At 47.6% G+C, this 24,153-nt stretch overlaps 1 protein-coding gene across 3 annotated transcripts in view; it reads right to left on the bottom strand.

The window, feature by feature from the left end:
- robo1 (roundabout, axon guidance receptor, homolog 1 (Drosophila)) overlaps nucleotides 1–13,070 on the bottom strand; it is a 164,228-nt gene extending 151,158 nt beyond the window's left edge. For 2 of the 3 annotated variants that reach the window (XM_088300853.1, XM_088300857.1), the window contains exons 1-2: nucleotides 12,788–13,069; nucleotides 2,223–2,347 (exon numbers count right to left, since the gene is read on the bottom strand). In XM_088300853.1, the coding sequence (XP_088156979.1) occupies nucleotides 2,223–2,347; nucleotides 12,788–12,837 (175 nt within the window). In that variant the 5' untranslated portion in view covers nucleotides 12,838–13,069. Of the gene's footprint in view, nucleotides 1–2,222; nucleotides 2,348–12,787 lie in introns of all 3 variants that reach the window. The other variant, XM_088300858.1, reaches the window with a different exon arrangement.
- Between the last annotated feature and the right edge of the window lie 11,083 nt (nucleotides 13,071–24,153).

The raw sequence follows: 24,153 nt of genomic DNA, 5'->3' as shown, positions 1-24,153 counted from the left end.
ATCATCCACTGACTGGAGCCTCCCTCCGACAAATGTCAAAACCACCTCGGCGATCTCAGCGCCAGAGAAAGAACCCTCTCCCTTAAACTCCAACGTTGACGTGGTGGCGCTTTTTGCAGCGTGCGGCACAACATGAAGAACCTTTTGGAGCCATATTTCAATTGGACGCTTTCATCGGTTAAAAGCTTTCGTGCGGTTTTTGCCAAGCGCGCTACTCGATTGCTTTGCAGTCCCGCCTTGAAAAATGTCCCAGGATGCCAAAAGGCCAACGTTCATGCTTCATTTTTCTGGCTTTCGCTTCAAATTGGATCCGCAGTCGCCGACCTTCAGCTATCGGCGGCGATGAGAGCGCCGACTCGGCAAGGAGACCCGAGCCGTCGAGACGCAAGACGTCCCGTCGGCGTTAACGTGACGCGGCACTTGAGCGGCTCCGTCTTTTCAACTTGTCTCAAGACGGTCCAACGTGTCAAAGCCGGTTCTGACGGAACATTTGGAAGGACGGCGGCCCAGCGGACGCACATCCCTTCACCCGCCGGCTCCCTAATTTAAAAAGGTCAGTGAGGCTGGGGTGTAATTGGAGGCTCTCGCGGCCGGCACATATTTAATCACCCTGAGGCGAGGGAGCACGCCGAATAGCGAGCGCCAAGCGATGCAATCTTACTGTCACACGAAGTCGACGCGAGGAATTTTTTTTAAAGGGAATTAAGTTCATGGCTTTTTGGGAGGTTTTGTAAATTAGCTTGGCTAAGAAGGAACAAGCGGGCAAGTCAGAAACTGGAATTGAAATCTTCTTCCGAGATGTTCCAGTGGCGGTGCAACAATGACGCAACAGCAGCAGTTTTGCGTGAAGGCGACGGTCGCGACACAAAGTCGTCGTCGGGGCGTGTGCAACACGGACAATCGGGTCGGGCTCGACGGGTTAAATGAGCGCCGCGATTGGCGGTCGGCTAGCGAATCGGAGCGTGTCGTCGGCTAGAACGAGAAGTGACCAAAGCGGACAAGCGGACTCAAGAACTAAATGAGCTCATTTTCACGTCGTCTCGACGGACAGAAGATGATGTAATCACTCACAGTCACGAAAGACGGCCGTCAAAGGCGATGCAATGACTAGCGCCGCCGCTGGCTTGGAGGGGTACTACACCACACGCAGGCCCACAAAGTGGGTCCACCTTTGCGGTGTGTTTGTCAGTCATTTTCCAGTCCGACGTGCCGATTTCAAAGCCGACGCGACAGTTGGCCGTGAAGGTCGACGTCGGATTCTTAAGATGTTAGCGAAGGCAAAAGTGTGTTCAATATCGGAGTTCATATCAGTGGAAATTGCAACACAAACTCAAATTAGGGCCGCCAAACGTCAATTAAAGCTTCGATTGGGTTTTCAAGCCTGAGTTGTGCTGCGAAATAAAGTTTCAGTTTCAAAGTAGGACCAGTTCCTTCTGGTGTTAATTTGCCAGACAAAAGTTGAAGTTTCAAGCCAAAATTTGGCTTTCAAGAAAGGGTCCGCCATAGTTGTGGCATTGTTGCTTTTTCAGAAAACGGTTTGTCATTCAAAGTCAAGTTTTGTGTCAAAGTCGCCTTTCAAAAAAAGGTTAGGGGTTCAAAGTCCGGCCTCATGCCAGGGTCAGGCTTTGAGAAAAAGTCGGGTTTTGACACAAGAGCTGGTGTTCCGACAAACGGAACATTTCATGCCAGGGTTAGCGTTCTCGACAAGGGTCAGCCTTCAAATGAGGTTAGGGTTTAAAAGTGGGCTTTCGTGTCGGGGTAAGGTTTGCAGACACCTCCTAAGAACTTCAAGCATCAGATACGGTTAGGGTTTCAAAACGGGTTCCATTTTCAGACAAGCGTTCGGGTTTTGGGGCTTCAAGCTTCAAATTAGGGTTAACAATTGAAATTGGGGCTTTAGGTTTTCAGACAAGGCTCCTAAGTGTTTCAAGTAGTGTTCGGGTTTCAGTTCAGATTCCACAAACCGCCCCAAGGTCAAGAGTTCACGTCCACACGACGCAAGAATGCCGACTGCGTTGCAATTAAACGTGAGCAAAAAAAAAAAAAGCAGGTGCGGAACATTTGAATAACAACACGGCCTTCGAGAGCCGAGCGTCGGATTGCAAAATCAAAACGGGACAAGTTGTGTTGAGGCAGCCACCGGGTGGCGCTCTTGACAGTCAGACAAGCTCACGTACGAAAGCCCAAATGGAGGCCAAGCAAGATGGCGGCGGCGGTCTTACCTGCGACTAAGGGAGCCTCCTGACAGCACGCCAGCTCGAGCAGGACCATCACCAGGAGGGGCGTGGCCCTCGGCCGCCGAACACGCATGCCGCCGCTCACTTTGTCGCCATCCCTGAGCATGGGTCTGATGAGACAAAAAAAAATAAAAACAGCCAGTCAGCGACGCCGCTCGCTGGTCCAGTTCAAGGTTCGGCTCTTTGAATTTAGAATCAAACAATTACATTAAATTCATGACATCGGGTCTCTATTTTTTCTTTCGTCTATTTGTCACGTCTGAGTTTTTGTTACTTTAAAATGTATTTGATGCGATTTTCTTTCTCGTTGAGCTCAACATGTCGACGCTTCTACTCCGTTTCATCGATGGCCCGCACTCGAGTCCTCCACTCTCGCCGCCGGGCAAACCGGCTTTCAAAACCAACGGCGACAAAATAAACAGTGGCAATCGAATGCCAACGAGGCACATCGGGACACGACGACAAAAGGTGCTGACCAAAACCCGACGAGAGACACGTTTCAAAGAAGCGAAACCCGCCAGATTTTCGGATTGGAGCCACGTCGGACCTTGTTCGTGGCCGGCAACGCGCGAAGCGTTTCCAGCGGAAAAGGTCAGAAGGCGGGACAGAAACATAAATGTGCGATAACCTGGGGTTGGTGAACTCAATTCATCTTTATTTGTTGTCCATCCGCACGGACACTTTATCGAGCAAATTCTTGGAATTTTGGGCAACCGGACCGTTCTGGTTGTCTTTGAAGACGCCAACGTAAGATCGGTACAATCGGAACACAAAAGTCTTGACCTCATCTTGGTTTCAGGCCTCGTCTTATGTCGGACGACGCGTTCTTGAACGCAACACCATCTTCTTCCGTCCACCCTCTCCAATATTTGCGCCTTACACACACACACACACGCGAGGTCCGCGAGCTGCGGTAAAAGCTGTGAAAAAGCATCGCATGGAGATCCGGAAGGTGTCAGGCGTCCGCTGGCGTGTACGACGAGACAAAGGCGGCGCGTCGACGGCAAGCAGCCCAAATAATTCTGCGGCTCAGCCATCTGCGGAACAACCTGTTCACCTGCGTTTGATTACACGCAGCCGCCCCCTCGCCTGCGTCGTGCCCCCGCCCCCCACCCCCCCCCCCACCCCATTTGGATATGCGCGATGATTTCCTCGCCCATGCGTGACGTGCTCTTCGATTGCATATTCTGCAAGTGGAATGGCATTTTGGATGCGGTAGAAAGTCGGCAGATTTCTTCTTTTCCTTTTGTTTCTTGCATACATTTTTGGCTCCCAAGTCCAACCGGGACCCGCTTTTGGGATCAATGCAAGAAAGAGCAAAGTGCAAAACATACTTTCTACGAGAGAGCGAGAGAGAGCACCAGCACATTCTCAATCGGTTACCTTTCCCTCCCATCTTATCGGTGGCCCCTCTTTCTTTCTTTCTTTCTTTCTCCCCCCGCGCTAACAAATCAAAGTCTTTTTGCCGAGGTCGTCTATCAGAGGTAAGACGTCGCAGTACGTCATTGGCGCCCAATGCCTTTGCATCCAATCTCATTCGCACCGAGTGGCGTCAAGACGGCCGCTGACAAATCAAATGTTGCGCCGACAGAACTCGAGTCCAAAGACTTGCCGTTTTGACTCGATAATCCCGGCAGATAAAACGCTGCGGGCTGCCGGGGCAGGCCATCTGATAAATATCCAATTACCAGGCGGGAGAGGACCACGACAATTCCGTTGCAGGCGGGTTTGCGTTGGAAACTCAAGAGATGAGAGTTAGGGTGCAGGTCAGAAGGTCAGAAGGTCACGGTGCGGAACGGGGGGAATACGAACCAGAAACCCGAAAAACGGTCTTCAAATCCTAGATCGAAACCCGAAATCTTGTTTGAAACCCCAACATTGTCTTTGGATCCTATTTGGAAAAACTCGGGTGTAATACGCGAAACCTGGATTGAAACCTGAGCATTTAACTTCAAAACCTCATTTGAAAATTCAACTTTCACTTCAGACAGTACATTTGAACCCTAAGCCCGGTTGAAAAACTCCAACCTTGTCTTGAAAGCCAAACTGTGACTTTGAATCCAAATTAAAAGCCCTACACACGCCTTGAAACGCTAATCCTTGTTCGAAACGCAACCCAATCTGGAAATTGCAAACTTTGAGATCCTAATTTGAAACCCAAAGCTTGCTTGTGAGGCGAGACGTTGGGACGCCGTCCGTCCCCGCGGCCATCCGTCTTGCGACCAGCGTAATCCGTGATGAATTAAAAGGCGATTATTTCCCGCGGGGACGGCGTCGGGCAGTGATGGATGAGCGAGCGAGCGGCGCCCGAGCGAGCGAGCGAGCGGCGCCTTAAGTGGCTCCCATCGAGCGCGCCGCCGCCTGTTCTGGGAGGAGTCCGGCTGGATGGGAATAAACGGCCGATGTCTGCAAACGCGACAGATGGATGATTCTTTGATGTTGGCGGGGCGGTCTTGTTATGGCACGTTTAGCGTCGACGCACACGCAAAACACGCAGCATCCATCACGTGACTTCCTCCGATGACGACAAGCACATGCGAGCTTCGACGAAAACCCGACCCTCGCTGGAAACTTCAATCAAACGCACGCCTGCAATCCGAATTTGAAACCCCGATGTGAGTCGCTAACCCCGACGACCGTGTGAGAGTGTTTCCGTCGTGCGGTCCATGAGAGCGTTTTGTGTTGACAAAGTTTGGAGTTTCAGTAGCTTCTTACAATTTGCGTTTTGAAAACATTTCAACAGAATATGTGAGAGGTTTCAGGAGTGCATGAGAGCTTTTCTTTTCCAATTGTGTCATGAGATGCCGTTCAAGTTTAAATTTGTTTTGTCGTCATTTTGAACGTTTTTGTCACGCCAAATAATCTTGTTTTGCCCTCCAAAGTGACAGGACATGAACTGGAACGGTGCCACACTTGAAGAATTGTTCATCTTATCTCTTTTTACGACATCGACTTTGGAGCTCACAGTGAGTCGCGGCGTTTTTTGTTTTTTTCGGATTATTTTGAGATGACTTGCACGCCATTTCTACGGCCGACGGCCAGAAGACACCAATTATGGAGTCACAAATTACTTCATCTGCATCCTCAAGCGTAAATGAGCACGTGGCAATCGTTTCCCTTCAAAAATAAAAATAAAAAGCTTCCCCTCCGCCGACGCCGCCTTCTGTCAACTCCAAGAGGCACACTCTCACGCTCCGGCAATTCGCCAACAAGGATCAAACGAGCGATATGAGATATGAAGCGCGTGCGAGGGGAAGCAAAGACGACCGCGGCCGAGTCGAGACGGTGGGAGGGAGAAAAAAAAACGGAAAAAAAAAAAGATAACGAGAAGTCTCCCGGTTTGTTGTGTGAGAAGAGCTGCGCTTCAACAAACGCAGCAGGCGAGCGTCGGCGCGTTAGCCGCTAACCGCTAACCGGGCGCTATCGACACACAATTACAAACAGTGGTCGCTCGTTATGTGGCGGCTCGCTTTTTGCGTCTTCACGCCATCGCACATTTTGGATTGAGTCTTGGAGTCATTTGAAGACATAAAAAAAAAATGATAAAAAGCAAGCATCGTAAATTAACGATCAATATGAGGCCCGCCACGCACGCGGCAGTCGTGGAACATTACAAAAAAAAATGATAGTTGGCCACAACAAATGGACCAACTCGCCACAATGGAGAAGCCGTATCAAAATTGGAGACTTCACAAGCAACATTTTTGCCCGCAATCATTTTCCATGAAACCATAAAATCCGAGTGCGATTGTCAGCGAAGAGGCCGATAAATAAAGTATTGACGGTCTACGTTGGTGCTGAATATTCATGAGAAAGCGGCAGACCAATTAAACCAGCTTGACCAGATTTCATTTATTTATTTTTTTTATGACCTTTAAGTCGTTCAATGTTGAAAATCTGTACTTGTCGCCAAATACAGAGCATGAATGCTTTCGCTATCTCTGCGGTTAATTAGCATTCCTGAGCAGAGCGGATCGCTTTTCCATTCCAAATAAGCGCGTTCATCTAATGAGCGTGCAATGTACTTACGCTTAATTAAAAATGGATGCAAAAAAAAAAAAAAAAGGAAACGTTGCCGTTAATTAGCATTGTGACAGACAGCAAGTAGCGCGCTGCTTTTGCGCCAATTAAAGAGGACATCCCGGAGTACGGAAAAGTGACTTTTTAATTGCTCGTGTACACTCAGTTGGGGTCGGTTTGAGAGACGCGACTCGGCAACGGGACGGCCTCGGCGTTTGCTTTCACTAACGCCAAGAGATCGTAAATCTCTTGATCTTTAAATCTGACGGCAGGTCACGGCAAAATCCGCGCTCGCTTCGTCGATGGCCGGCTCATTTGCACGACACGGGACCGCCGACCCAATCCAGCCCATCTCGATCCGGAGAGCTTTTTCGGTTTTATTTGCCGTCGGAAATTCAAAACGACGCACGCCGACGTCCCTCCCACGCCAAACTTTTTATTTCCCATCGCGTCGGCCCTCCGCTCAAGCGCAAAAGCGAGAAAGTCAAATTGGCAATTCGCCGAGGCCGCCCACCGCCGCTTTGTTTGTTTACCGCCGTAAATTGGACCTTGCCTGCAACTTTGGAGCTGGAGCGAGGCGCCAACCGGGACGAGGACGGAATATTCATGTGCGCAACGTTCGCTCCTCCAAGAATGGTCAAACGTGTTCATTTGCGCTCAACGAGCCAGAATTCATCAAATGGCGATCATCTACAGGTTTGGCGGTCTGAAGGACACAGCAGGGAATCGGCCTGGCTTGAAATGAGGCGAGGGATTCCTCTTTTAGGCCCATGCCAATTCTCAAATTTGGCAGAAATTAGATTCCGATAAACGATTAACCAGGCAACTAATTAAAAACTATACAATTAATATAAAAACATTTATTGGTCGCTAAATGCTCGCAATAAATTGTTGCGCAATACTGTCCTTTTGTATTTGTTCAATGTAACAAAAAAAAAAAAGGCAGATATTTTTGGGGCGGGGGGGTAATAAAAAAAAACATTTTTTTTGGCGCCTTAAGATATGAGTCGACTGTGGTTTGTTCTGCTTGGAACTCAAATCACCTTTCACCTATGAAAATGAATGGAAATGTCATTCTTTTGTTCCAGCCGACAAACTCATGGTTGTGTTTTAAATAAGGAAAAGTAGTACTTGAAAAAATAAAAAAAACAATGGAATGTAAACACCGATGCTGCTCGTGCGTCCTGATTTAATGCTCCAATCCAATTGGTTGTGCTGCTCCTTCTCGGTTGGATTTTTTCTGCCCCGATGAACAAGACTCGCGTGTTTTGATCTGTGGCGGCGACTGCTGAGGATGCATAAACTTGACGCGGCGCCAGAACGAATGCGAACGCCGCATCCGAAAGTGGCCAGCGTGACCTTGACGATGACGACGTTTTGTCGACGGCGCGCGAACGACGCATCTATTCGCGACGACAAGAAACATCTCAGGTGCAGCGGCAGACATCAAAAGCAAGCAAGATGCGGATGGAATTTGAAAGCACGGCACGTGGATGTATATTGTTGAATGGTTTCAGCAAGAAGCAAAGAGCGATCCTTCAAAAAAAGAAAAAAAAAAAAATCAAGAAATAAGGATGAAAAACACCATCGGGTAAACAGCTCAATGCCTCAAGTCCCCCCGCCGGGACGCAAGCTGTGTTCGGAATTTAAAAGCTGCTAAATAATGCAAGCAGCCAGAAGAAAGACAAAATAATAGCAAACAAATTTCCCGTAACTCAAAGTGAGAAGCTTCACTCACCAAGAGACACAAATAACATTTTTTGTTTCAAATGGAAAGCCAAGCGAAGTAGTTCCAAAATACCGGAGAATATTCAAAAAAAAAATAAAGTGTACGAGGCGCGGTCAGTTTGTTTGAGTTAGCATGAGCTTAAATGCTAACATGCTTGCAGGATGAAAACCAAAATACACAAGGTTCATTTTGCCTTTTTTTTTTCCATTTGAAAGTTGTTAACCAACCTCTCATGAGCAAATTAGCCGCAGATGCTAACATCTGTATCTCCCTCGGCTATCGAGCTAGCTGCTAAACATGAAGGTGACACAAGCTAAATAGCTCCCCAAGCTAACGAGCGCGCCAGATGATTTTGTCCATTTTTCACTCGCCATCTCGTGAAACGTCTTCCGTCATGGCCCAAATGCTGTCCCAATTTAATGTTCGCAAGAACGCGAGGTGCTAACATTTTCAAACGACCACTTCTACAACATTCCTCTGAAATACCAATGCCCCAGCACCGCGAAGCTATTTTCATCCAAAGCAACGTGCCGCTGACCCGAGCTCACCAGTTTAAGGCCCTTCCCGCGACCCAAAACGTTGCCTATAGAAATCGATTTGCGGGCGATGACGTGATGCAAGCAGACGTTCCCGTAGAAGAGAGCGCATTGATTGTGAACAATGGCCAATTTAAATGCTGTAAGTATGGCAGCCACATGCTGCGGCTGCTGATGGTCTCGCGAGGAGATTATCAACGGATGCAAGCGGCCTGTGGCGGATGACAGCAGGTGTGCGAAACAAACCGGCAGAAAAAAGAGAGGCGGGGCATCTATCACGGAGGCTCAGCCGCAGTAAATAAGAGGAAGGCAATGTACACTAAGGACAAGCTGAGGCGGGTAGCAGAGGTTGGAATGAATGAATGAGACTTTTGGATTTCATGACGAATCGTCCAACAGCGCCGCCACGCCGTCAGGAAAATGGTCACAATTTACAGTCACGCATCACTTCAGCAGGGGTGGGCGGTCAAGGCCTTCTCTGCTGGCCTAACATAATCAAGAAGTCAACAGCATTTGGAGGATTTTTTTTTTTCCACATTCACATCATACGTTGTATTTTAGGGAGATTTTTATCCAATCAGAATTCAGTTAGCTTGTGTTGCCAGGCAGATTTCATAATTCCAGCAGCACGTTTTTTTTTTTGTTTTTTTTTCGCCGAACCTTCAGATTTTCTGCGGCCGTCCGTCTATGCTGCATGAGTCAACGGGCGCTCAGTTGCGATAGCCAATCAGAGCACGAGTGAGCCTTTTCACAAGCCTTGCGTTGACGGTGCGAACGTGTCCTGTCATTCGATCACGCCTTGTGAGAGGGCGGGGCCGGCCAGACAATCTTGCCCGGCGAAAAAAAAAATCGAAAACATATTTGTGCTTTTTTTAAGCCACATTGGCCGAAGAAGAAGACCATCATAAGTGAAGCGCATTTGAATATTACATTAGCCAGCTAACGATCTTTAAATAAATCTCTGCCGTTAGCGTCTCTTCCACGGCGGCTTCATGCACCGACTTTTTTTTTTTTCTCCTCTGGAACGGATTTGGGGCCGAATCAGGCCGGAAGACGGCTGGAGGACGAAGGACTGACTGGCAAAAAAAGGGTCAAGTGCCCAACTCTGCTGAATTGTACGCAGAAAGTGATTCTTTGGCCGGCTTATTTCCGCTCCAACCCCTAGAAATTACCCCCCCCCACCCACCAAAAAAAAAAGAAACGAAAAAAAGCAAAGAGCATTTCACAGCCTACTACTTTTTTGATCTCCACGTAAAGTGCAGCCGTCAGTCGGCCTCTTTGATGTACGTAACGCGGCGTCTCCTTGAGGAGCTTCCCCGAAAAGTCTTAAGCCGCCGCCTTTTGATCGTCGACTTTACTTTCCCAGCATCTCGCTCTCCACGTGTGTCACTTCTCGCTAACGCTCGTCTCTCGCTGTGCGTCGTGCCGCTCGATAAATTGGCAATCAAATTTGAAGAGCAGCAACAATTGAAGCCACGTGGAAAAGTACCGTAATCATTTTTCAGAGTTAAAAAATAGCAAACGATTAATCGTCTCACTTGATGTTTTTCGTTTGCATGCATCTCGATAAATTGCACGTGTCAACATTTGTGATTCGTAGACGAATGCTGAAAGATAAGCATCAGCGTGAAGGTGGCGGCGAAGTCACGAGCGCACGCCAAGCGAGACCGAGACTTTTTCGAAAATGAAAGTATGGAGACTTTTGGAGCTTGAAATCGAGACAAGACCGCGGTGGCCATCCGATTCGCAGCCGCTTCTGATGAGTTCGGGTCTGGAGACCAAAACCGATGTTGACGTTCGTTCGTTTACGAGCGAGCGATCCGTCTGCTCAGGCTTGTGACGTCACGATGAGGTCTCCGCTCCGTCTGTGTCCCATCATTCCCTCGGCGGGAATTGCACCTCGCAGTTACACATACTAATCGGCTTCCACGCCGCGTCCACCTGGCAGGAAACGCTCGCCGGAGTCCCGGCAGACGTGACTAATTGACTCGCCGGCACGGGTGACTGACACATGGGAATAATCGCGCGTCATGCGGGAATGATGGCGACAAGCCGGCGGCGGGTTGCCCCCGATCTCGCAGTCGGGGGGCCCGGGGGGGGGACTCCGTGGGGGGAGACGGCGGCCGGCTTTTCAATCAAACATGGTGGCAGGACAGTGATAGAAACAATCAAAGCGTAATCAATCGGCGGGCGCCTGCGGGCGTTTGGACGTCTTGAGTGACTTCGTCTGTCATTCTCAGCCTTGACAAGTTGCTATTTTTGCCGCGCCGGCTTTGTTCGAGGGGAAGAAAAGGCAGCAGTGATTTGTCGTTCAGCTTTGCCATTAAACCTATCGTTATGGGGCCGGGTCACAACGACCCATTTTTGAAAGCAAAATAAAAGGATGTCAAAAAAATATCAACGGGACGGTCAAGTGACGCAAGAAATTGATTCGCACGAAAAAATCTTGAATTAGGAAACGACTTTTTCCGCACAAGCGTTAAGTTACCCTCGAGCCCGAAGAAGTTTGTTTCGATACATTTTTTTTTTAAAAAAGCCTCGGGTCAAACTGACCCAGGTACGTTGTTGCTGAGGGTCCAAATTAAGTTTAGCATTTTTTTTAGATAATCAAACACCACCCGGGTCAATTGGACCTAGGAACATTTTTGCCTTGTCCGAGAATCAAAAAGAACACGACAGCTCAAGTGACGGTTTTGGTAGCACGCAAAAGAAAGACTTTTGAACATACAGCGAGTCAAAATGACCCAGGTACGTCATTGCCGTTGGTGAGAAATCAACAGAAACAAAAGAAAGCTTTGTTAGTGAGCCGCACAATGACCCAAAAAGTGCCGGTTCCGAAGCCTTTCCATTATTAAACAGCGCCTGGGTCAAATGGACTCAGGACCATTACGGTTCTTTCCTGTAACAAGAGGCTCTTTGGGAATTTGGAACCCTTGAGGGAGACGCTGGTATTTGTGTCTTACTCAGCGTCTGCCTGCGACCCGATTTTTTTTTTTCCAAGCCAAATATTCACTAATCCTGTTAGATGGAAATCTATTAATGTTACGCCTTTAGGCAAACACACAAACTGGAGACTTTTTTTTTTTTGCCGATAAGCAGCCATCATAGCCGGCCAGCCCGCCCCCTTTTGCCTCCATGCAGGTGCAAACATGGCGTGAAGGCACATCAGCACGGCCGCTTTCCAGATTAGGACGCTTTCGCCGGACGAGCCACCGGGCAGCGAGTGAGACCGGACCCCGGGTCACAAAAGTGGAATTTTTCTTCCATTTACACACATTCGCCCGTGGAATCGGGTTTGGAGGGCTTACACTTGCACCGATTCGATCCAATTTGGTGAATCCAATTCAAGGATTTGGTCATGGTAAAGTAAAAAAAAAAATATAGAGTCAATTTCTAGAAGTGGGGGGGAAATAGATTGAGTGGAAAATAGACAAAAGTAGGATTATTAAATATAAGGAATTTAAAAAATACAATTAATCAGTATGTGCATCATGATTTAATGCGGATTCATTTCATTGTGCTGCTGATTCCTTGGCCACTGGGGGGCAGTATAATATGGTTACGAATAGTTGCAATACTTTAGTGAATCTGTCAAATGCTGCAATATTTGTCATGCTTTGTGTTGAAGCGGATAAAGAATTTCTGCATATTCTGTCTACATGTGTTGCTCCACGGTTTGTGTTCAAACATCTGTTGCCAAAACGCGGACTATTGACGCGACCGGTAGCATTTCAATGGCATCTTCCATTATATGGTAACATGATTTGCTGGTTTACAAAAAACAAAATAGACTTTGAGTCTCAGTGACTTTTAGAGTCAATCTTCGAATGTCACGAAACAGCTTGGAGCCTCGACTGAAAGTGCAAAAAAAATTTTCAGCAAATCTCTTCACATTAACGGAACCATTGTTGGACGCGGAATATATGTTGAGCAAATATGTACATTTGTCAACGGGATAACGAGCAGGACTAATTGCCTCGATGCAATTTGTCTTTTATTAGTTTCACTTCAGAGCGGAAGAGTCCAACACCTGCGAGAATAAATTTCGTAAGAAGCAAGTGACAAAAAACATCCGCAAAATCTTTTTCCCTGCACATGCGTGGCAAACTTTCAGCACCGCAGACAGCGACCCGTCAATCAAACGTGTCAACTCAACACGCGCACGCACGCAGCGTAGCACCTGTCAAACAGACAAGCGCGTGCACGCATGCAGCGCTCGCGTGGGACGCTCGAAAGTGCGTAAAAAGACGCAAGCTGGCACTCACCGAGCCGTCCAAAACGCACCGTGTCCGCCTCGTTCACAAAGCCGGCTCATCCGCAGCCGGGAAACTTCTCTTATCGTCTTCACACATGCTCGCACCCCACACCCTCCCCCCAAAAAGAGAAGGAGATCATTTGGAGGACGAGGACGAGGACGAGGACGGAGACGGAGGCGAAGGCGAAGGCGAAGGCGCAATCTTCCCGGTGCGGTGCTCGTGTATCCCCACGCGCGCTCCACGCTTGCACACAGCACGTATCCTTACAGGGAGGTGAACTCGAATGAAAAGAAAGGGAAAGGACAAGGAGGAGGGGAGGGGAGGGGAGGGGGAGGAGAGTGGATCGCGGGCCGCGTGTTTGACAGTGTGCGGCGTTGGTGTGCTGCAGGTGGAGAGCAGCGGCAGTGAGCGTGCGCGGCAGTGAGCGTGCGCGGCAGTGAGCGTGCGCGGCAGTGAGCGTGCGCGCTGCAGTCGCCCTGCAGGCACGAAAAGAAACGTCAGCCTCCCTTCTGGGTCCTAAAGCGGCGAGCGGACAACTCGTGCTATTTGCATTTGTGCCCATTTTTGTCAATTAACACTTTTGGAAAACGTAAAGTATTGCGTAACATTTTCTATATTTTATGCCTATTTTCAGATCCATATCGGGACAAATATTCACTCTTGGAATACTCACCGATACCGAGCACCGATACCGCTCGCTGATGAGGAATGCGAAGATGGAACGATGTCCAAACGTCACAACACGATAATGTCAAGATATGAACCTTATGACACGAAAATGATCTCCATATTGTGAGGAGGTAAGACGTTCACGATACTGGGTAAGAACCTCGCAGTAAAGTTCTGCACATAACGCCTCTTGTTGGCTCAGCAACACAAATTGTCACGTTGTATGAAGTTCACATGGGGGACAATTTCAGAAGCAAAATGAAAACTAACAATTATTAATAGCCACATTCCTCTCAAAGCTAGGAGCTTGGTATTTCATATTTTCGAATATAAAGTTGCTGCGTAACCGGTATTTTGAAGGTTGTGAACCATATTGGGGCTGGGGGGGGTCGCAATGGCAAAAGAGAGGTGTGAAAATATAGATACAAATATACACCCACACACTAACTACTACTACTAGTACTAATAATAATAATAATAATTTAAAAAATAAATCCTCATCATCAGAGGCAGCATCACGAACACATTTCAAGACGGATAGATGACAAGCGGTGAGGAATTTGCCGGTCCCCAAAAAGCTGGAGAAAACTTTCATTTGACGAACGCCCCGCCCCGATGACATTTCTCGGCGCCCCCTGCTGTCCGAAGGGTAGAGGTGCAAGCCACACTCGACGCTCCCATTTGTCGTTCCCCGACGGCGACGGCGGTCCGAGCGATCCGTTAATGGTCGCCCGCAGCTTAGATTTTATTTGTTTGTTTCTTTGACGTTGACAAGCTGTCGTCCGCATTGCGACATCTTCACAAAACGTCCGCTAAAAGCAAGGACACGTCTTTTGCTCAGGTTACGATCCCTTGCAGGAATACTTGGGACGAGCGGGCCGTGTTAAGACCAGATGCTCGGAAAACCGGCGCAGACGTCCGCGCCGGTTTGCTTTGCGCCGCCAATAAGGACGAGCCACGCCTCCTCACCAGACAGACAAAACAAAAATGAGTGGAAAAGTCGCTCCCGTGAGTTCCCGAGCAGACTGCAAACATGTCAGCTGTAATTTGGCTGAGAAATAAGCGGGCGGCGCCGGCGCCTTTGGCTGATAAAGTGCCATTTAAATGGAGTCGGACTCACTTTTGTTCACTCGACGGTGGTCTCTTGTGTTTAAGAGGGAACTGAAGAGTGAGCTGGGGGCAGCGGCGGCAAGACGGGGACCTCCCAAAAGCAAGTTGGCAGGTTTCACCCACAAGTCCAAAAAAAAAAAAAAAAGAAAAAAAAAAGTTTGTCCACTCCGAAAATTTTGCCACAGCAAACAAAGTCAGAAGCGGGATCTCGGGTCCGACGAGACCCATGAAACTGCAGACGGAGAACTTTTGATGTTTCTCAATGAACTTCATTGCGACGGGTGTCAGAAGTGGCACCAAGGATTGGGGGGGCCCAACAAAACCACAAATGTTGACTTTTTGTCACGACAAGACAGAAATCTCGAATTTCCCCATTGTGGGACTAATAAAGGGAATATTATTATTATTATTATTATTATTAAATATCGACTCAACAGCCGGGCCAACACAAAGGCGAGACAAAAGCAATCGATGGCGTTTCTCCCCCCAAAAAAATTGCCTATTTTGAGTGATTTTAAAATGGTTAATACGAGCCAGCCAATGAATCGGTTGCGCCCGACTGAAAATGTCCACTTTGCATTTCGGGAGTTGGATCACCAGGCATACGCCAAAAGGATGAGAGCGATATATTCATTTTTGTTGGTATATTAACGATTAATAACTATCTCCTAAACGGATCGATAAAGCGTATGTGCCAAGAGCTACCTGAAAAGATCCAAAGTCTCCTTCTCCGATGGCCTGAATTTGGCCTTTTGTTGACATTTTGTTCACGAGGTCGACGTGTCAATCATCAATTAGACCAAACATTTAGCGCTTACTTATTGTTCATTTTCAAAGGGCACCCATGATGTGGCCGCTCAATTTTGACCCAGGAAAAGAATATCCGCAAAATACAACCGTACTTTATGGAGGGGGAGAAAAAAAAAATAATAAAAAAAAAAAAATCAATCAATATGTTGTAAACAAGTTGTCACGTTTTAACAGGAGAAGCTTCACCTGGTATCAGATTTTAATGTGACAAGTTCTGCCTTTTTGGAATGTCGGAAGGTTTCACTTCCGAAAATGTTAAGATTGACTTCCGGTTCAGGAAAGAATTGCTTCAATTTGTTTTGGTGAATGTGGAAGTCAAATCTTTCAGGTTTTAAAATGACAACGACATTTTTTTCCCGACAGCGCAGCGATTTGCTTCTGGGGTGCCTCCACTTAGGAGTGTCCCAAGCCATGGCTAGTTTTTGCTTTGACTTGTGAGCAAAGATTTGACATACAAGTCAGCGTGCAGTCCACCACGAGGTGGCGCCAGCTCATTTCAGAAAGCAGACGGTTGGGTTGTCTGCTTACATCTTTTTTTTTTTTCAAACCATCCCAAGAAAGGAGGAGTTTTGTTCCCAAACTTTGATATTTGAATACAAATGGTGCAGCAACACACTTAGAAGAGGAGAGTAACAACTAACCTTACAGCAGCTAAGTGGTGAAGGACTTTTTCCTTTTTCATCTTTAAATCTCCATGACATTTACGCGTGTCTTTTACCGCCCTCTGGTGGCACACGCCGGAAGGAGTAGCAGAACGTCCATTGAATCGAAGCATCAAATCGGGATGCGAAATCTTTACATTCAATTTCATTCGGGGACTATTTTGAATCACGTATGCATGTTAAAAAAAAAGCTGTACGGAATGGTCTCCTTGAACCAAACCGACGGCGACAAACACGGCGAGCATCTTCCGACGAGGCCGCTCGCGTGATGCATCTCCGCATGAGATTCACGTCATCAAGGTTTCTCGATGGAGGCGAGTTGCGGCTCGCCGCTAAACGGCGAGCGCAGGAAAGGAGGTTCAAGCGGTCGCTTATCCGAGGCACAATCACTTGTGAAAAAAAACGCCGCCCTTTGATGGAGTGAAGATGAAGGACGGAGAGAAGAAATGCTTATTGATCCGCGTCAGCTTTATCGGCTCAAGCCCCGGCCAGCGCGCGACGTCGTCTGACCGCCGGGCCGGGGAGGTGCCAAAAGCGGCCTGATTGGAGCCCACATCACGTCAACGTGATTGGTTTGGCACGCTTGCCTTTTTTTTTTTGTGGGGCTGAGATCAAATCACAGATATTTGCTCAACCATAAATTATGTACAGCGATGATTTTTTGAACCAATATTTGCTACTGATATTTACTCTCACATCATTTTGTGACGACTAAGATAGAAAATCAGGAAAAACCAAACGCAAATGTTGGTCTTCATATTTAATGAATGCGACACTTATTGCCTTGTAAATTGATTGTGCTGCAATTTTTTGTTGTTCTCCGCGGAAGACGTATTAATTCCGTTTGCACGGATCACAATCGCATCATAACATCACATTTTATGATCATTCAATAAACTAAAGAAACGGGCGCCACGGGAGACCAACGGGCGCCACGGGAGACCAACGGGCGCCACGGGAGACCAACGGGCGCCACGGGAGACCAACGGGCGCCACGAGAGACCAACGTGCGCGCGTCCTCTAATGAGGCGCCACATTGCTGTCCCCAGACGCACATTTCGCACCCCATAAACAAGTCCGGGGGTGCGCCCCAATACAAAAAAACGTAACGTTTGCTCGCGTGGGGATCCATTCACCCCCGCACCCCCTTGGCTAATTGGAACACGCCGATGGATTTAATAGCACACATCAGACGTCTAATTAGACAGAAATGGAGCGGCTTCTGCATACTCACGCCTCACATGCGCACCATTTTTTTATAATTTTTTTTACTGAATATAAACATGACTGAATGAATTCATGAATTCATTCCCAAAGAAGACCGGCACGTTCAAAAGTTTTAGCATGAGCTTTCCTCGTTTCATTTTGTCGCGTGGACGTGAATGTCAAAAGCAAATATAACAAAGTGTCGTTTTACACGTTTTCCGCCCTCAAAGACCTAAACAGCTCTTTCCGCATTTCCCCACCGCCGCGTATCGACGACGTTGCTTATCTATATGCTAATGCGGGCGGGTTGCGTGTCTCATTTGACTATTTCATCTTTCTCCGTCGACTCATTACAAGAGCTCGGAGTCGGGCAAACACCTCCTGCGTCTCGAGATAAGACCATTAGGATGGAGGAGGCATTCTCCTTTTCTTCCCGCGCGCCGGTCGCAAAAAAAACCCCCAAAAAACGGGGTTATCTGGAAAAGAGCAAGCCCACCTGCTCCGACTCGCAGCCATTCATCAATTTGGCCCGGCGATAATCTTTGGTCTCGGCCCGCTAATTAGCATAGCGCGGCCGCAGAAAGATCATTTATTTGCCGACGGAGGCGTTAAGTGGACAGCCGGGAGCTGCCCAACACATCCAAATGTCAGCAGTCGAAAGGGAAGAAAAATCCTGTCCGATTTGAATTTGGCTGACGAGGGGGGGGCGGTTTGGCGCCATGTGGCCATTGCGGCGGCGCCGTGCCACGCGAACGCCACGCGAGCTCCAGTCTGGTCACGTTCCAGTCATTGTTTGCTTACAAAGCAGCACAAGGACACGACATCGATGCAAATGTCCTTTCAAAAGCCAGAAAAATAAAAACAAAACGAAAAAAAGCCACGGCCAAACCACGTTTGGAATATTTGATCAATCCAAAACGTGCAACTTAGTTCAAGTAAAGGCAAATGCAATCATTTGCGACGAGGCCAACTGGCTGCCGGCTGACATTTTCGCAACGCGGGAAAACAATTCAGCTCCGTTCTGACAGAAAATTTCTCATTCGGACGTCATTTGTGCGATGTCACATTCTCACTTGCACTTCTTTTTGAGTTTTTCCATCACATCCTTTTCACTTTCCTTATTCTTGCTTTCTTTGCAAGCGTTTGTGGCGCATACGCTCGCTCGCAACTGCGTTTCATTTTCAGGCTATTGTGCGGCGCACGACCGTCTTCTTCTCTCTCGGCTCATTTTCCAGATTTAAAATGTTTTGTCACGTCTTCCTTGACAAACTGACGTCATTCTCACACAGCGCTTCTTTTTCAGAATGACGGAGCAAACGACGGACACGATGCTGTGCTTCTTATCCAAACTTTTGTGCAGAGCGTCGTTTCCTCGATCGCTCCGTGCTTCATTTTCAGGCCTTTGAAGAAAACTGACGTCAGCTTCTCACGACGGCTTTTGTGTTGCGCAATATCGATGAACTCTGTGCATGATTTGGGGCATCTATGGAGCACAATTTCGTCACGCCCTGAGTTCAAGTTCTCTTTTTCTTTCCAGACTTTTGGGGTGGCCGTGCGGGACTCGGACTTGGTCACGAGTGCTCGTCAGTGTCATCGCAGGGAAAATCATTGCTATCGGTAGTTTTCCATTTGTACTGGAAAATTGATTGTCTCGCCGGTTCTACGGGTCTCGCGTTTTGTTTGGACCATTTTATCTCATCGTGCCGACTGGCCACGAATCGTTGTCGGGTCTAAAATAGCTCGGCGCTTCATTGATGGCCTCCTGCTTGCGTGACTCCTAAAGCCTCGCTTTCACACGGCCACGCCAAAGGTATTTAATCAAGGAGCGACCCGGAGGAGACGTTTGCGAGCGTACAAAGCTCACAATCAATCGAAGCAGAAGTTAAAAGAGACTTTGATCCTGCCGGCGCAAAAAGCGCCAAAGCGTGCGTTCCATGCGTAAAGTTGGACGTGCGCTCTTCAACCAAATGCGACGCTTGAATCGAGCGGATGAAACAGGAGCGCCCGCTTTTATCCGACATCTTACTTAGTAAATCACTTGAATTATTAAAGAGCGCCCCCTCGTGCTTTCGGCTCATAAATCTTGAGACAAGAATCTTCTGGAAGTCGCAGCACATTTAAAATATGCATTTTTATTGCAAAATAAAAAGTGTTTGGTGTAGAATGTCCACTTCAAACCAAGCCGACATTCTTCAAGCGCGTTTTGGGCCGTGCGATTCACACTTGGGCCTTTCTTGATTATGTTAGGCCAGCAGAGCAGGCCTTGACCGCCCGCCACTGTTTTTTTGGGGACACTTTTTTGGTGTGCCAACTCATGAGCAGGTGGAACCGGCGAATGGGAGATTGAGAGTTCGCAGTCGTTTTGGGGTTGACGAAGGGTCATCAAGCTCCGCCCGATGACACGTCAAAAACAAATTCTTCGCAATTTCATGCGGGCCATGCGCCTACATTTTGGGAGCAATGTCAAGAAATCTTCAGGAAATGGCCAAACCGCGACGAAAATGGGCGGCTCACAAGGTCAACGGCGCGGTCACACACGCACGAGCGACGCCAAATTGGACGCCATGGTGAATTGATGACGTTGCGTAACGACGGCCTATCGCGGAACGCATTCGCCGAGTAATCTGTGACGGCGCACGGCGCTCATAGTTTAAAGTTAATTGGTCCGTTTCGAGCAGAGCCTCGCACTTGACACTTCTCCGCCGTTGAAGTCGTCCAAATTAAAGTTGTTGAGCAAGAAACGCTTGAATTCAGTTACATCGCACTTAAGCGCCGCTTGCGTCCAATTTGACACATTTTGATATTTGACAGCAATAGCCTGAAATTGGATTTTTTTTTTTTTTCACAAAAAAATGAAAATATTTCAAATATGTCATCATTCTTAGATGCAGATGATAAAATGTTTGCTTCCAATGAGGTTGGGCAGAAGCATTTGAATTGTATTGCGATTTTTCAGGCAGATATTGCGATTTCAAATTCATTTGGGATTTTCTTCACAACGTAGAGTGACATTTACAAACAGGACAGAAAATGCCATTTTGGCAGTTGTGGCGTCCAACAAAAATGAGGCCACGGACGGCAGGCTAAGACGAGGGGATTGATGACGCGCATCATCGCTATCTTGACTGTTGTTTACAGGTTTGGAGGAAAACGACAGGCACTTACTTCATTTGCCATTCAAGTTCGCTCTCTTGGATTGATCAGCTCTCTCTCCGCAACACGAGTTGGTTGACGTTTGACGTTTGTTTCACTCACAAGTCCATGACACATGAAGTTGCTTTCCTGATTTCCTGATTTTGATGCTCAGCAAAAGCTTTCTTCCCCATGCTCACCCCACCACACCATCCAAACAAAACAAATCATTACACACAGGTGTGTGCACCGACTAATAAGAAAGACCACGCCCCCCTCGTGACATCACCAATCACTGTGAACGTGGAGTGTGCGCAACACACAAGCATGCGTCACAATAAAGGAAAACACCACAAAACACGAAATGGCTCCTGCAATGGCACTAAAATCCATCAAAGTTGTTACTGTAATAATGCAAAGACACTAAAAGAGGTGTTGTGAGTTTTAAAAAAAAATGAAAAAAATTGGACACACGTGTCTTTGTGAATATTAAAATGCATTTTTTTTAAACCCCAAAATGTTTTACATTTCTTACTTAAGTACATGTTCTTGGTACCAAAATGTCAGATTATGTCAATAAAATGATTGATAACTTGATTGGAAATATAATTTGTAGATCTTATTGAGGAGATGATAAATATTTCATTTACATTTGACCTCTTCGTCATGATGACGTTTGCCGTTTGCGTGTTCAAGTTTGCTAACGTCGCCGTCGTCTTATTTTATGTCTCGACACATAATGATTGAAATTTGTGTTCTCCGCCCTGACCCGGCTCGAAGCAGACACTTATTTTGCGTTCTTCCTGACTTCTCACGTTAGCGATGAGCACGCTTAGCGCCTCCTCGCTTATTTGATGCCGCTCGGAAACACACAAACTTGCATATAGCACGAATAAAGTCGGTACTGCTGCGGCACAAGCTAGCTTAGCAACTAGCATTCATGCCATTCATCTTCTTTTAAGGGATGGCGGAAACCGTCTGCGTTCCCGCCACAAGAAACAAACTCATTCAAAGTGTCCAAGTCGTGTCAATGCGGATTTTAAATGGCACAGCGCGAACATTCGTTCAAGAGGGCATCTTGAAACGGTCCTCGGAACTGTCCGAGCGGCCACCACATTGATGCATTTGTTGCTCCTTCAAATGTCTCAAAAGGGCCAACCACCCGGAACGTTTGACTTTGTGTGCGTGAATGCCGAAGGAACGATATAAGGTCAGCGCGTTTGGCGCGGAGCGACGTTGACGGCGGAGGGAGGCCTCGTCCGAATAACGCCATTTGCCAAACACGAGGCGGAGGCTCAACAATGACGAACGGCGGCGCATTTGTAGTCATTGCGCCAAACATGCTCATCCCTCATTCTCGCCGTCAGGCTCATTCACATGCCGGGCCACACTCCGCTTCCAATGCACACACACACACACACACACCACTTGCCTGCTCTTTTCTTCCTTATTTCCCGCCGCAGTCTTGCCCTGGAGGCCGAGGCTTGTCGCATTTGCAAGATTGAAGGAACAGTAAACAAAGGGACGTTTGTCTCAACTATTTTCCATATCAAGTTGGCTTTAATCAGTGGTGGCCTTCAAGGCCTTCCCTTCTGGCCTAACAACATATTCTTCACATTGATTCATCCAATCAGAATTCAGCTGCCCGCCAAGACCACATTTGGCACGCCGCCTGGAACGTAACCATGCCGTCAAAATGAACAATTTTGCTGGAAAGCCGATATTTCTAACAAATTGAATGGTTCGTCCGTGTAGCGACCCCGCGGTTGTGTTAGCACTTTAGCGAATGTGAAACGATAGCTTGGTTGACAGTTGAAAAGTGCCGAGCAGGTCAATGTCGTCATCGGTAGTCAGCGAGCGATACGACGCGGATGAAAACGAGAACGCAAATGAAGGGAGATAGGAAGGAATGTAAAGGTTGAATTGCTTTGTCGTTTGAATGGCGAGGTTGACATGAGCGGGGATTGAAAACAAATACATTTTAAAAAAGGGACGTCACGGAAAATTGGGACGATACAATTACGCTGACCAAATCGACAACTCGGAACTCGAGGCTGAAAACTGGAACCTCGTGGCTTCACGTGCTTGTTCATCACCTTCAACGTAAGACCAGCGAGCAGGCCTAATTTGACGCGCTCACCTTGTCTTGAAACCTTACCCCTGGTTTGACGCCTTAACCTCAACACGAGACCCAACCGAGGCTCCAAACCCCATTTTCAATTTGAAGCTTAGTCACCGCACGCCGCTCGCCGCGCGTTTTGCTCTCGTCTGCCTTGCCACGACTAAACCAGTCGAAAGGAAACTTTTGGCAACTTTTGCCAAAGGGAAACAAAGAAAAGACAAGAACAGCAACAAGACCCGAGTGCGTTTGTTTATTTTTTCGCATCTATTTTTGTCGGCGCGGCGGTGGTGAGCGAGGTGGCCGCCGCGAGCGCATTAGCAGCATGAGGGAAGCTGCCGAGGCCCATCGATTGGCTCACCTTCACGGTCGCAAAACCGACCCTTCCCTCGCCCCACGGGCGCTTTCAGGCTGTCGGTTGGCGCTGAGGAAAAAAAAATAAAAAAATACGCAGCAGAACAAAGTCGAGATGTGGAAAGCGTTTCCGTTGGACTTTGAAAGCCGACTTGGTCTTGAAACCGGACAGTACATTGGAACACTTGTTTGAAACCCGAACCCTGTCTGGAAACCTGATTTGGAAACCCTATCCTTGGCTGAAGACCTTCTTTTGATCCCCAAAACCCCAACAGGGGTTTAAAAGCCTTAATATGTAACCGCAAACGATTATTAAAACCCCGAGCCGATCGTGAAGCCAACTTGAAACCCTACCGCTGTCTTACCAGCCCAAGTTTTGTTGCAAACGCCTACTTTGTGTTAAAACCTTATTGCAACCGCCAATCCAGGCTTGAAACCCTATTTTGGAACGTTGATTTTAAATCTTACTTTGAAACGCTAAATCTTGTTTGAAAGCCGAAAGCAGCTTGAAACCGTAAACCTATCTGGAAAGCTTCCCAAAGCCGGGCAAAAAAAAAATAAAACCTGATTTCAAAGCCTGATTTTGAGCCAGATTTTAAAGATGCTTTAAAAGACAAACCTGGAATTTGGAGTCCAGTTTTGAAACCCTAATTTGGAAGACTAACCAGAGCTGTCGTTCCTTATTTAATGCAAAATCTCGCCAACAGGCTAATTTGAAACCCTATTCCTTGTTTCTAACACAAAGCCAATTTTAAAACCCTAACCTTTATTTGAAACCTTACCACCCCTTAATTGCTTAGTTCTGTAACGCTAAGCCTCAATTGGAACATGGAATCCTTTTTGGACCCGAATGGAGTCTTAAATCCCACATTGGAAGGCTTGACGTCCTACCCCAAGATTTGGCACCATACCACGAGGCAGGTGTCTGTGGAGGAAGCGCGGCATAACCGAAGCGCTTCACCGCATCGTCAGTTGGTCACTAAGTTCCCTTCGGAATTCTGACAGACGGTGAAATGAACACAAAATGGGAATGGCGTCGTGGCGATCTGCGGGACGGAAACGTATACAACAAATGTTTTCATTTTTCTTTATTTGGCGGCACGTGCGCGTGAAGTCCGCTCAGTAGCGTTTGGCTGACTTGGACCGATTGGGCGGATCCCAAAACACTGAGCAGAACTCACAGACGGCACCAACGGCCGCCGCGGTTGAGCGTGTTTTGCTTTGCTTTGCTTTGGTGCTTTTGTTCAGACGTGCGCTGTAATTAACGAACGCCGCTCGCTCATTTCCTCGCGGAAGGTTCAAAATCGGGATCG

The sequence above is a fragment of the Idiotropiscis lumnitzeri genome, chromosome 7 (assembly GCF_059441095.1).
Source record: "Idiotropiscis lumnitzeri isolate Australia: NSW breed Sydney's pygmy pipehorse chromosome 7, RoL_Ilum_1.0, whole genome shotgun sequence".
NCBI classification, from domain to species: domain Eukaryota; kingdom Metazoa; phylum Chordata; class Actinopteri; order Syngnathiformes; family Syngnathidae; genus Idiotropiscis; species Idiotropiscis lumnitzeri.
Note: the sequence above shows the minus strand (reverse complement) of the source record. Positions and strands in the feature narration are given on the sequence as shown.